Source organism: Enoplosus armatus, chromosome 17, assembly GCF_043641665.1.
Source record: "Enoplosus armatus isolate fEnoArm2 chromosome 17, fEnoArm2.hap1, whole genome shotgun sequence".
NCBI lineage: Eukaryota > Metazoa > Chordata > Actinopteri > Centrarchiformes > Enoplosidae > Enoplosus > Enoplosus armatus.
In genome coordinates, this window is record NC_092196.1 from 11,125,838 (window position 1) to 11,140,078 (window position 14,241).

The 14,241-nt window shown below is 42.5% G+C and overlaps 1 protein-coding gene across 5 annotated transcripts in view; it reads left to right on the forward strand.

Moving 5' to 3' along the window:
* Positions 1–14,241, forward strand: part of prkcab (protein kinase C, alpha, b) — a 94,147-nt gene that overhangs the window by 16,421 nt on the left and 63,485 nt on the right. For all 5 annotated transcript variants that reach the window (XM_070923276.1, XM_070923279.1, XM_070923277.1 and 2 more), the window contains exon 3: positions 13,356–13,438. In XM_070923276.1, the coding sequence (XP_070779377.1) occupies positions 13,356–13,438 (83 nt within the window). The remainder of the gene's footprint in view (positions 1–13,355; positions 13,439–14,241) is intronic.

Sequence of the window (14,241 nt, forward strand, 5' to 3'; positions counted from 1 at the left end):
TCAGACAGACACGGTAGCCTTGACAAGTCAGTTCAGACTGTGTCAACAGCTCTTTGATCCCGGCCGGCTGCATGGACAGAGCAGATTTTCCTGGAACAGTGTGACAGTGGAAGCTGTTGAGTGAAAAATTAGGCCTCCATCTGTAAGAGCAGCTCTTCTCGTGGAGCGGCGGAGGGCTGGTAAGAAACACAGTGGCAGAGAGAGGAGTGAGAGAGGTGGGCGTAATTGTATCTGAAAGTGAGGTTAACCACATATGTATTCAGTGGGCCAGTTAAATCACCCCTCTGCAGAGAGCATTTAAATGAAGAGAAAGGGTGCGAGGCTCAAAACCACTCGCTCTACAAGCTCTACAGGGTTCTATTGTCTCTTTTGCCACCACTTTGGTCCAGACTACAATATCTCAACAACTATTTTATGGATCGCCATTATGTTTTGTACCGACATTCATGGTCCCCAGAGGAAGAAACCAGCTGACTTTGGTGATTTGCTGACTTTTCCTGTCGGGCCATCAGCAGGTTAAAGTTTTCACTTATCCAGTGAAATATATCTCAACATTTACCAGAAGCATTGTTATGACGTTTGGTGATCCCTTTAATTTTACTGTGTGAAGTTGAATGGATTGCCATGAAACTGGGTACAGACATTCATGTCTCCCTCGAGATTAATTGTAATAACTTTGGTGCCCCTTTTCATCTAGCACCATCTTCAGGTCTAAGATAAAATGTTCCCAATACTTTGGTTTATGACCAAAAACATTCTCATCAGCCTCAGCTGTACTTTGTATCTATTAGCAAATGTTAGCGTGCTAATAAGCTGAACTAAGATGGTGAACATGGTAGACATTATACTTAACATCAGCATGTTAGCATAGTCATTGTGAGCATGTTAGCATGCTGACATTAACACTGTACGTTAGCCTCAATATCCAAGATCCAGTATTCATTGCAAATTTCCCTGCTAGCTTCATATTCATCCGTGCAAAGGTGACTTTGTTTCATAATGTCAGTCTTTACTGACCGTCTTTATAAGGTTAAAACAGTAGAGTGTCCATTTAAATCTCAAAAAAGTGAAGACAACAGGTGGAATTTATGAGCTTACACTAAATGTGGAAATGTGGATATATATCATCAAATCATTCATTCAACCTGTATGACGGGATGAAGGAGATACAGCTCACAGGACTTCTTGGTCATTTTTTATTGGAGAAAATGGCTATAGGTTTAAATCAGGTTTAAATGGCAACCTCATGCATTTCCAGTTTCACTGATCTATAGTCCTGTCTGCTCAGTTAAAGGTCATGAGTTATTTAGTGCACCAAAGAGCAGGAGTGTTGACCAGATATATGCAGCAGGAATAGGTTGTTCCATCTCCTCCTGATCTCTTCTTCTGATTTTCTTCTTTGTGTACTTCAGTCATCATTCACTCAGTAAAAACTTAAACTGAAACAAGTTGTAAACACAACACTGACGTATCATCACAATATTCACTCTCTTATAGTCATGCAGGTTTTTACTCCCAACAAGACTAAAGTGGTTTGAACAGTTTGAGCGACCTGCTGACCAACTAGCTGACCTTGCTATCCTTAAAGCCTTTTCACTAGCAGGGCTGACAATCATTGACAGATCATTGTTGGTGAAACTGAACAGGAAAAAAGTCAAAGATAAAAAAAAAAAAAGAAGAATAGGAAAGCACGAGGTGGTGTGGGAGGTAGCAGGTGCTAATTGAAACCATCTTGCAGAAAGCACAGAATGCCATTTCGCCACAGCTGCTGCATCTCGCTTTTTTTTCTTCTCTCCCTTATTCGGCTCCAAATGGTACGAGCCATGCACTCGACAGGCTGACTAATCGCTCTACACAGGCTCGGATGCAGGCGTGTGGATTAACTAGGCCAATTAGCCAAGCACAGAGACGCCTAGCGATGAGAAGAGTCATGCTCCCTTTCTCAGCCGAGTGCCATTAATCAGCAGTAAAGGGGCAGAAGCAACACTAGAGTTTACAGACTGCTTTACTGCTTACAATAGCCAGGTTTTCTGGCTCAAGCCTCTTGACCTCAATACAGCATGACGGTGTTTCTCTGGGGCTCTGCAGTTTTCGTGCTACAAAAATTCACTTCTGGACGGCTTAAGAGAGGGACAGAGAATGAGAGGTTGTGCAGTGTCTGAGTGTGTGTGTGTGTGTGTGTGTGTGTGTGTGTGAGAGAGAGAGAGTGTTTTCAGGTCTCTGCATCTTTGAGGAGGCTCTGTCTGCATGTGTCCATCTGTGAGTTTTCTCCCAGCATCTGTACTTCTGCATCTGTGCATCTGGATGAGGGCGTGTGTCTGTGTGTGGATGTGTGTGTATGTACAGTATGTGCATGTATAAATACGTGTGTGTTTGTTTGTGGCAGAGAGCAGGCATCACGGTGAGAGTTGTCCAGTCTGCTCTTGTCTACTTGGCTGCTGTGCAGTAAACTGGCCCCAGCTGACCCTGGATCAGCTCATCAGCTCAGCAAAATGAGAGGACAAAATCTGCTTTATTTCCCCATGCCAACTTTTTAATTTCCTTTTTCTTTTACATGTTTTTCCTTTCCTTCCTTTGCTTTCCTATCTCCCCCTTTCTCCATATTCCTTTTTTCTTCTCAGTGTGTTGTTATTAAACCGCTGTCTTATCTGATTGTTTACTATACTAAACCAATCTCAGACACCTAATAGAAAATCTGTGTATATATCAACGAATTTAGTTGTTGTTCACGATTTACCACCTGATGCTTCATCCTCACAAAAGGCACTGATGATTCATCTTAATTTAGGTATTGTGTTTGTTCATCTGACTTCAGTTGGATGTGTAAGTCTCCCATCATGGAGGTAGAAATATGATTCAGACTACTACATAAATTCACTATGATTCATGCAGCTCAACCAAAGCAGCTGGGGAAAAAAGTGTCAGGTGTAGCTGTTATTAAAGCTGAAGCCATTTTGCTGCTTGCAAAACGTATTTGATTCAGGCGTCATGTTTTTACATCTGACACATTCACCAGATCTGATCCGCGAGTCTCTGATCAGTAGAAGATCTTTGATATTTATAGCGAAAACAGCTACCAGTTGTAATATTCATGTTGAAGTTCAGAATGAAGTGAATATCAAGCAAGGCTTTGATCTGACCTAAACAATTAGTTTAGTTCCAGCTGAAGGGAGTGCTTGTGTGAGTGCGTTTCTGTGCACAGTTGTAATAAGAGTGAACTGGGAAGCAGCCCTTTAGTCTAAATTTTGTCTGGAGTTACTTATCGGTAACTTTAAAGGCCTATAACAAAGTTTTGGTTGTTTCACATGCGAGATTTCTGTCTGCGTTGTTGTCTTATTATCTTATTACTGGGTTGGAGTAGGGTGGGTCCCTATTGTCACATATTTAAATGCAATAATTAGGATTTAGCAACATTTGAATCAAAATATGATGACAGCTGTAGGATTGTCTGCTTATATCCCCAGGCCCCTGACAGTCAAATCTGATCAAACAAGTCTTGCAAAGAGGCAAATTAGCCAAGTCTTAACATGTTTAACATAGGTTCTTATCATAAAACATACTGTAAGAGTAACATGAGTAGTCAGCGAACTGTTGCAGTAATGTGAGTTACACAGCAGTATCTATCTATCTATCTATCTGACTGTACTGAATTGAAAAATATTTGTGTTTTATTGCTAATAAATTCAACTTTTCATTTGTAAGATAAACATTGTTATTTCTTCTTTCCAAAGTTACATAGTGTCACTTTTTGGACCAAGTTTTCAGGAGCTTATTGATATATTCATTGTATTTTGTTTCCTTTTGTGTTTTCTGTCTGTTACTATGTGTTTTTATTTATGCTACTACTTAATCTCAATGGGACTTTCCTGGTCAAATGAATAAATAAAATGAAAAATAAATCACATATCCATTACAAAAAAAACATTTAAGATTGTTTCAGAGAAAAGCTGCAGCAGTGTGAATCATGCATGCTTGCTCTGGGAATAAACACAAGAAAGTGATGCAGGATTGTAGAAGAGGTAAAAAAAAAAAAAAAAATGTCTCTGCTCGTTGCTTTGATGTGAAGAGAGTACGAGAAACACTACGAGGAAAGGCAAAGGTCAGGAGCAAACGGCAAAGCCGGCATATTTGAGAAGCAAGCGTAGCCACTAGTTTAGCTGCCACATTGGATCAGTTTTATATCAGCAGCTGGCATTATAGTCCTTCAGCAGTCTGTCTGCCTGTAGCTTCAGATAACCTGTGGTCAGTGGTGGAGAATAGAGCCCAGTTGTTAGCTTATATAATGCATTTGGTGATACTGCATTATAATTGTGTTATTTCTACCACAGAAGTGAGCTTTTGATCAAGGTCACTGTTTCTGGTCTCTCTGTATTTGAGAGAACATGAAAGACGAGAGACAGAGAAAATCTGAAAAACAAGACCTGTGAGAGAATTTATGGAGGGGGGGGGGTTATTTATGTTTCAAAATGTCCTGAGACAAATTTAGCCTTGACTTCACTGGTTCCAAACAAATTAGTCGAGGACATGCAGTGCCGCAGGAGTGGAAGATGCTCTGATGTTGATGTGTGGTATCAGCGTGTCCCCAGGCACCAGACTTGGACTTGGCTGTGACCTTTGCCTTTTGCCTGGCCGCCTTCTCTCTCTCCCTGTGTGTGTGTGTGTGTGTGAGTGTGTGTGTGTGTAGGCTGAGCACATACAGGCCAGAGTCATAGTAAGGAAAGCCATTACCTTAGGCAAATAAGCATGTATGCATATTTAGGTGCTTTTTGTTTTTTTTGTTTTTTTGTTTTTTTACATGTGGGTGTGCTTGCATGTGTGCATGCTGACACCTCCCATTGATAGCCAGCCTATTGTACAGTCTAATTGGGTCCTGTGTGTGTGCAGCAGTGCCTGAGAGCGTCTGTGTGGACCACAGCTAGCCAGCCTCATTACATTACTACCACTGTGACACCTGATACACAGGCACAAGGGGCTCCGAGCCAGACCACTGCAGGTGACGTGTGTGTGTGTGTGTGTGTGTGTGTCTTAGTGAGTAGGGGGTAACTGAGAAGATGACGAGACAAGAGTACCAGATGTAGTAAGTGTACACTGTGTGTGTACTTGTTGGCCTGTGTGTCTTGTCTGACAGAGATAAAGCAGTAGTGAATGAATTTATGTGTGTCTGCATGTTAAAATAAGCATCTGTGCGCATATGTCTACGTGTGCAAATCCACAACAGAAAATGTGTGCGTATGTATTCACATGCATGTATGTGCATGCTGAAACCTGTGTATTTGTGTGGGTCTGCGTCTGCTCAGTCATATTTAATTCATGAGGCAGTATCACTATTTCCCCAGTGTGACTCAGAGATGTCTGGCAGCCAAACACTCCCACCTGTAGTTTGGAATAATTGATCCAGTCCCCCTGTGGCCATTTCGTAATACAAACACTATTAGTACTGCAAAGAGTGTGTTCGTCTGTGTGAGTTCGGGCTGCATGTGTATGTCTAACTGGCATGCATATATGTCAGTTTTTTTGCGTGCTTAATGTATTCCAGGGGTGTAAATCAGTTAGTGACATGAAGCTGCAAGTTTGGAAAATAATGACTGAATAATGAAAGAGTCTACGGCCATGCTAGCAGCTCTGTGAGGCTGTTCTCCGGTGAGAACAAAGGTGAATTTCCGGCCTTGGCTGGACAATAAAGTTGTATTCTATTCTATTCTACCATCAGCATGCTAACATGCCCACAATAACATGCGGATGTTTAGCAAGTATAATGTTTACCATCTTAGTTGAGCATGTTAGCATGCTAACATTTGATAATTAGCACTAAACACAAAGTACAGCCCAGGCTGATGGGAATGTCATTAGTTTTGCAGGTATTTGTACGTAATTTAACCATTGGACAAAGTGAAATTTTGACCTGACGATGGCGCTAGATGGAAGGTCAAAGTTATGACAATTCATCCTCTGAGGAACATGAAGCCATGGATGTGGGAAGTAGGGATGCTGAGGGGGCTGCACCTTCCTCTCCTTGCCGTTCTCATGCATTAGTTCAGTGTTGTTGTCTGTGTAGTTGCTGTGGCTGCTTTCACATACAGTATGTTGGAGGAAAAACTATGAATAGTTTCTATCAGCATCCCCAACTCTGACTGACTTCCAACGTTTCTGGTCTGTACCAAATTTCATGGCGAGCCATCCGACAGTTGTTGAGATATGTCAGTCGGGACCACAGTGGAGGACCAGCTGACACTGCCGTCCCTAAAGCCATGCCGCCAGCGTGGTTAAAAATGAGATCCTCATGCTTATAAACAGAGATTTACAGAGAGATAAACAGAGACAACTCGCGAGAAACATGGTGAAACACAATTTGGATGTGTACAGGCCTTGTGTGTGTCTATGATGGGAAAGTGAGAAAAACAAATCACAACATGCAAAAAAAACATTCACCCTGGGGACATTGTCTGTGTGTGCTGTAACAAGCTACCCAGACATGCATAATCAAACACAGATCTCAGAGGACAGGGAGCCAAGGTGATAACTACCATTGCCTGTCAACCTGCAGCACTGTGTGGGAGGAGACTGAGGAGGTGGGGCTTCGACAACATAAGCGCTGTGATGCAACCTGACAAGGCCAAAATTCACCTTGAACTCCGCTGAAAGTCCTCCCACCTTCTCTCAACCAATCCGATGTTATGACGTTCCCGTTTTGTCCTCTGTGACGGTACACAAACACAGCAGTTCAGGGGTTTGTGAGGATGGTTTTGTTTTGCTTTGTTAAAAACGGAGCAGCATCCCCGCTGTGCCGAATCTTCCCCGAGGTGTTTTTTACTCTGTTGTCTGCGACTCCCCACTCAGATGCAGAAAATCGCATAATTCTTTATATTTGCACATATGCAAACAATCAAATACACACGCGCTTGCATATTCATACAGCAGGATGTCGTGGTGATGAGGATAATTGCTAGACACAAACAGAATTCGAGGGAAGTTTTACTGATTTTGTGTGCCCTTCAGGAGACACAAGGAGGAGGATTATCATGTGCTCATCATCATATCTTATCTCTTCCTGTCTGTTCATTTCTGCTCTATTCTTTCTCCCACCCCCACTCTCTTCTTCTCTTCTCTTTTTTCTTGTAATTTAGTCCATCAGTGGTCTTTGTGAACAGCTTAATTGTTCATTCAAGGTCACATCTTCACTTTTAACTCTGTGTTTGTGTCCCTACTGTATGTCTTTGTCCTCTATGTGCCCATAGCATGCATAATTGAATGTATGTGCTGAAATTGAGTTTCCAGGCCTTTGTTGCAGCCGCAGCTCTGTTCATTTCCTCCCTCTGCAGGTAAACACTGCTTGCCGGTATACATCACACATACTTCATCTCCCAAGGGTGGTAGAAAAAGGACTGAGACTTATACTGTGATATACTAGGCAATTTAATCTGCTACTGTGTTGCCACAGTTTGTACCTGTGGACCAATCTGCCATTACTTGGACAAGGTTCTTCTTCTCCCTGCATAGAGAAATTTGAAGGGAATTTAGAGATTTAATGAAGAAACTTTTTACACCGTCTAAAGCAGCTGTGCACAACAGATACTGAATCACTATAGATGAATTCAGACTGATTTACATTCCTGTTTTAACATTAAACCTTCATTTTGATGCCAATTTAAAGGCACCCACTGGTTGGAGAGTGGTTAATTAAATGGTTCATTTGCATTTTAAGCAGTAAGCATTTAGTTTTCTCTTGTGGACAAAATCGTCAGATTTGCAGAAGATTGACGTGGCTCTGAGACACATTTTCCATCAAAATACCAACACTGCTGAGGCCTCTCCGGCTGTCTTAACTGTCATTGAGTCACTCCAACTGTGGTCACTACCCATCGATCTCCACCGGTCTCAGGAGAGAGCCGGTGGTTATGGGTCATGTGATCTGGGGCTCTGGAAATCTCAGATCGGTCACTCACTGCAATGAGTTCAGAGGTCGCTCTATTGAAGTCAAAGACTGGAAAATATATAAAATATGTATGAAGTTGTGTTTATGCCTCTAGTAGCATATCTGCTCACAGTATGGACACAATAGAGCTACTAACTGGACTTATTTGCTGCTTTAAGTCCGGATTAAATTGCGTATGAGTGAGAGCAGACGGCTAATGTAAGCGATCAGGACGGTAAACAACATACGGATATAGTTTCTCTTTGAACTCTGTCAAAATGTAATGAGAACCTGACACAGGCAGTACTGCTCTCCGCCGTGTGTACGATACAGTGCTTCTATTGGCCCTTTGTACGCTTCTCCCTGTACTTATCTTTCAGCTTGTTCCACCTCTCTCATCCAGCACTTACACGTTCTCGTGACAGGGATAGCTTTTCACTCATCATCCACTGTTCTCTCACGTGCACATTTCCCCGAGACGCGTCTTTGTGTTTGCACATGGACGCGTGCATCTGTGTTTATTTATAGTGTCTATTGGCCAGGTGAAGAGAGGTGTAGAGGAAATGTCTTCCCTCACTTCTCCACCACAGTGGGGTTCAGGACACACTGTTCCAGCCCTGGCCAGAATGGAGCCTAAAAATAACCAAGAGAGGAAGATACACCTCCCTCACCCTCTCCAGCCCTCGCCTCTCCTCTCCTCCTCCTCTATCATTTTTCTTGCCTGAAATGACAAACAATCTGCAGAAAGACCACAGAGCCATAACAAGGGGAGAAACAGAGCATTTTCTTTACACCATCAGCAGCCTGGTTGGGAGGAAGCTTGTCTGTCTGTTTATATAAAGTGTATGGCAAGAAGAGAGGTGCAATGAATAATTTGTGCACGATTTCCAGACAATGTTGACAAAGCTAGATGACAAAGCTGTCACCTAACTACGACTTAGACTAAGACCTAAGTCGCTGTTTGAGCAGACAAAAACATTTCTGACTCCCTCAAACATCTCCACAGTCATAGGAGGCCTAAACCCCTGTGGATTTGTTCCCTCCCTCTCCACCTTTTCCTCCGTCCTCTCGCACGCTTCCCTCTTTTCCTCCTGTGGATCTCAGATCAAAGCCTCAGCTCTCTTTGTGTTCAGATGCACTCTGAGGGGTGGGGGGGGGGCGGATCAATTGAATGTGTCTGGAAGGTATTGAGTTGGTCGGGCGCTGCAGGTGTCCTGCCTTCTCTCTTATCTCCACCGCAAGCTTTTCATCTTGGCAACAGCACAGCATAATTCTATTAACAGTGGCTCGGTAGATTACCAATTTCACTAGATCAGCCGGAGCTAAACCCACACTTTAAAGGATCAGCGGTGGAGAGGCAGGGATGTGGATGGAGAAGTGTAGAAATGCCACCATAGTGTATAGTAGTGTGAAAACATGCGCACCTATAGAGACACACACTCAAATTATGAATACAAACGTAGGGTATGATACGCTTACACCTACCACACACACACACACACACACACACAGAAGAAAGCGTTTGTGTTGTGTAAGCTGCTTTGTAATGCCAAAGCCCCTTATCTCTGTGCTTATGCAATTAGGCTGGTGAAACAAAGCCCACAGTAATTAATCATAATATCCCTGACGATACAGTATGTCACTGTGTCACCTCTGCTCCTTCTGCTTCACACAGCTCTCCCTGAGAGGACTAAACCATCTGGAGACAACTTCACTTCTTACTACGGAGTTTCCCAGTCAGATCCCTGAGTCACACGAAAGATTTATTATAGCGGCATTAAAATCACCAGGAAAAACACTTTAATTAAGTGCTCCTCCAGGTCTCGTTGTATGTGTTCCTCTCTCTTTTTCTCTCTCATCTGCAGACACTTGTGTTTTTTGTCAATTCAGCCCATGGCGAGCTGGTGTACATGTAATGTGTGTGAGGTGTCCTCACAGCTTTCCTCCTGATGGGTTGGGTGCATGCAACATCCCATGAGCTCCCAGAGTGCCTCTGTGTTTCAGCCACTGCAGCATAGAGGATCCTGCTTTCTTAAGACAGCTTTTAGATTAATGTGTGTATCAGCGTGTGTGTGTGCATGCGCATGAAAGTCGACGCCAGGGATTATAGTCACAGAGAAACACTGCCTCTGTCTTGTGTAAGTCTGGGTAAGCCTGCCTGACACACACACACACACACACACACACACACACACACACACACACACACACACCGTCCAAAGCTAGATTTATCCCTTCCACTATGCACAGCTTAACGGCCCTTCTTCACCTCTGAACTGAAATCAGTGTCAAGTCAGTCTGCTCAGCTCCACACTGCAGCACCAGCAAACGCTCAAGCTGGTCTAAGATCAGCACTAAACAGAGGGCGACGGTGGGCGAGGTGGGTGTGTGACTGAGGGTGTGAGGAGTGCTGATGGACGTCATTACGCCCGTGATTCACATATTGTAAGTAGGCTGTGGGGAGGAAAAGAGAAACCTGGTGGTTGCACTCAGAATTAATCCTGCCGAGTAAAAACTGTGTTACAGAAGATGAAAATACTCACAGCAGATTTCATTTGTCCTCCTCCTTTGCATGTAAGCAAATGTTTTCTTAATTTTGTTGACAGCAGAGTGGGCAGGATGTGGGCTGAGAGGATTGAAAGTTTGACTGTGGGGCGAGTCGGAGGTGGATATGAAGTGGGAATGAATGCTCTGAGGTCAACACCAAAACAACTGCTAATAAACTCAGCAGTGACAGATGGAAAATCTGATTTTTAAACATTCTTTCAGGAAATAAAGAGTGATTTCAGCACTGGTTTCGTTCCCTCTGTTTTTGTCCTCACCTTTTTGAATTAATAAAAAGATTATTGACTAGGCTGCTTTTTGGAGCGCACAGATAGATTATTATATTACTTTGCATCTATTCAGAGTCCTAAGAGGCCCTGAAATGTCACGTAATGGTGCTGACTAGGGCTGGAGGTTCAATAGCATGAAAACCTTACGAAATCCTTTCAAATCTCTCTCTCTGAAACTACTTAAGTTTGGCTTTCAACATTTGAAAGTGAGCAAATATGAATGACGAAAATTTAGATTTAATTTAAATCACGTTTTGTTAGCTGTTGAGGCAGAAACATTTATCATATTAATGTTGTGTGTCTGACACATTGAAATACAGCTGCAGCCCATTGATTTTTACATCTTAAATTTTTACGAACTACTTGATCCAAATGAGCTCATCGACTGTGTTACCGAGGTGATGATCGAATATTGATATGTTAAGCATTCCGGTTTAACTGGGAGATTCTCACTACTGAAACTGATCGGCTGACTTGGATCAGCTGATTGTTTCTTGTTTGATCCTTCCCTATCAAAGGATCCTTGGTGGAGTACAGACAGAAATAATCTGCCGCCAGGTGAAGCCTGCTAACATTACCTGAATATTTTCTACAGTTCATAAAAAAGAGTGAGGACAGAACCCAACCCTCCTGGCCACTAAGGCTGACCCAGAGGGGGTTGGTTGATGTACACTATTATGAACAAGATTTTTCTCAAGCTGTGTAGCATTGTTACTATGATTTTACTGTGAGTTGAAATTTAATTATACTCTGTAAATTGTTGATTTTATTTCCCAACTACTTGTGTATGATCCATGCTGCCATGCTAGCGGCTCTGTGAGGCTGTACTTATATGATATCATGCTGATGTTTAGCAGGTGTAATGTTTACCGTGTTCATTATCGTAGTTTGGTGTGTTTCCATGCTAACACTTGCTAATTAGCACTAAACTCAAAGTACAGCTGAGGCTGATCACCAAGGTTATTACAGTTCTTCCTGAGGGGGACATGAATGTCTTCTAAATTTCATTGCAATCCATCCAATGATTGTTGAGACATTTCACTAATAAACACAAATGTGAACCTCATGGTGGCGCTAGAGGAAAAGTCAGAGGATCACTAAAATCGGTACAATTCATCCTCTGGAGACAATGAATGTCTGTACTAAATGTCATGGCAATCCATGTAATAGTTGTTGAGATATTTCAGTCAGGACCAAAGTGGTGGACCGACTGACCGAACATCCACGGAGCTACGCCGCTAACATGGCTGAAAATTCTGCACTGACTCGGGGTCCTAGAAACTCCCGCTGTCTGCATTTACACCTGTGCATAGACCAGCTTCTGCACACTATGAGAATGACAAATGGCACAGATGACAACTTCACAGCACGGATAAATCACTTTGGGGTACTATTTTGCTGAGCTTTTTATCCCCCTCCTTTTCCTCTCTGCCTCGTTTCCTCTTTATTACTGAAAGAGATGAATTCATACTGTACGCTGCCACCGGCTCAGCACTACACCAGTGGCGAGGGAAGATCCATCTCTGACACACATACACAGAGAGAAACGCTGTAGTGAGTATTAGGGTTGGATTAGGATTATGATGATGGAAATAAATCATTATGCTGAAAATACTGATGCTCATATTAATGATGATGATAATGAAGATATCTATCTATCTGAAATATAATGAACTGAGTATCATGATACAGTGCAGCCTTTTGCACAGACAGTTGAAACCCCTGCTGTTTCTTGGATTTATCAGGAAACTAATTTCTGTTGTTTAACCAATGGCCGTCAGATTGTCTGGCAAGTGTGACTTAGCTGGCAGAGTTAGAGACAAAAAACTGCACAAATATGGTGGTGGGAGAGCACAAAAGTGCACATGAACAAGCCGGCAGCTTGACAATGAGCGAAGCAGACAGATTGTGCGAGAAAGAAAAAGAAGAAAGGATGAGCAATTTCAAATAATGGCAGGCAAAAATACAGTTGGGTACGCAGAGTGAGAGTCAGAGAGGGAGTCAGCTTGTGATCTAGCTGTCACAGATGTCCACGCTTTTACTTCTCCCTCCAGAGCTGCGGCAGCGTCCAAATGTAAATGCCACTGTCGCTGACGTGAGAGCAGCGTCAGGTGTCATATCAGCCGTGTCACGCTGAGTGACACTTGGTAGAGGCGGATCCCACTTCAGTGGGAGACGATGATGCAATCGGCATCAGCCCAACAGACTGTAAAGAGCCGACGGCTGCAGAACACACAAGATCGCGTAGTGACATTTTTTGCGTGGGCACGAGTGTAGGAGTGCACATGCATGCGAGTCTGTTTGTCTGTCTGCATTTGTTGTTTGTGAGGCTTGTCAAAATCACTCAGAGGTTTATTGATGATAATTTACATGCACATTCTCCTGCTTACTGCATTTGTCTTTCTGCTTCTCCCTCTATCTCTCAACCGTTTGTCAGATAACTTGTATAAAACACCAGACAGAATAAGTATATCACACTTTGTGTGTTTATATCTTTTTCCCTTAAGAAGCAGATTTGGTGGTTGAATGTACTTTATGTGCCTTTAAGAACAAGGTTGCAATGTTGTGTCATAAAACTGTCTTCTCTCTTTCTCTCTCTCTTCTGTCAGTGTGCTGTTTTGTGGTTCACAAACGGTGCCATGAGTTCGTCACCTTCTCCTGTCCCGGAGCCGACAAGGGACCTGACACAGACGTAAGTTGTTAATACTTACTACCATGCATCACTTTCTTCCATTCAGCCTCTTTTTTTCTTTTTAAATATCCGGATACCTGAGTGCATCTATCTGCACACAAAGACACACAATAACAATAGTTTTTTCAATAGTGAAACTATTCATATGACAAACTGACAGAAAAGCCAAAAGGCTGAGCTAAAAGCAGAGAAACAGAGTTTAAATGTAGTGAAAGATGAATATCCCTCTGAGTCAAAGGAAGTCAAGTCTTCTCAACCTGTGCAAATCAAGTTCAACAGGAAAGTAAAACTCTTTTGTCCTCGCTGTGTGTGTAGGTGCACAGCTATGCAGCCTTTGGTATCTTCGCTGGAAGCAGTTGTGGAACTGTGAACACTTTATGGCACAACAAATACAGTGATAGTGATTACATAAGCATTTTACTACGAATCAAACATTTCATATTTTAGTTCCAGGTGTTTTAGATATTGGGTATTTAAAATGTTTTTTCCTCTTTGTGTGTTATATCCAGTGTGGCTGACTCACAGTATGGTGGTATAATGATCAGGTTGATGACAGGCCAGGTTTTGACCATCTCTTTGAATTTTTGATGAGGCATTTCCCAGTTGTGGATTTTTTAAATCTTATTTCAGATCAGATAAAATTGCTCAAATTCAATTAGTTAAACTCGGACCTAAAAATTAAGTTTAAAAAAAATATGGCCGCTGAAATTGGCTTGGACAAATTCAGACACTAGAATTCAACGTGTGAAATATGAACCTGAAGGATAAACAATCCATCCTGAATATAATTGATAACATAACCA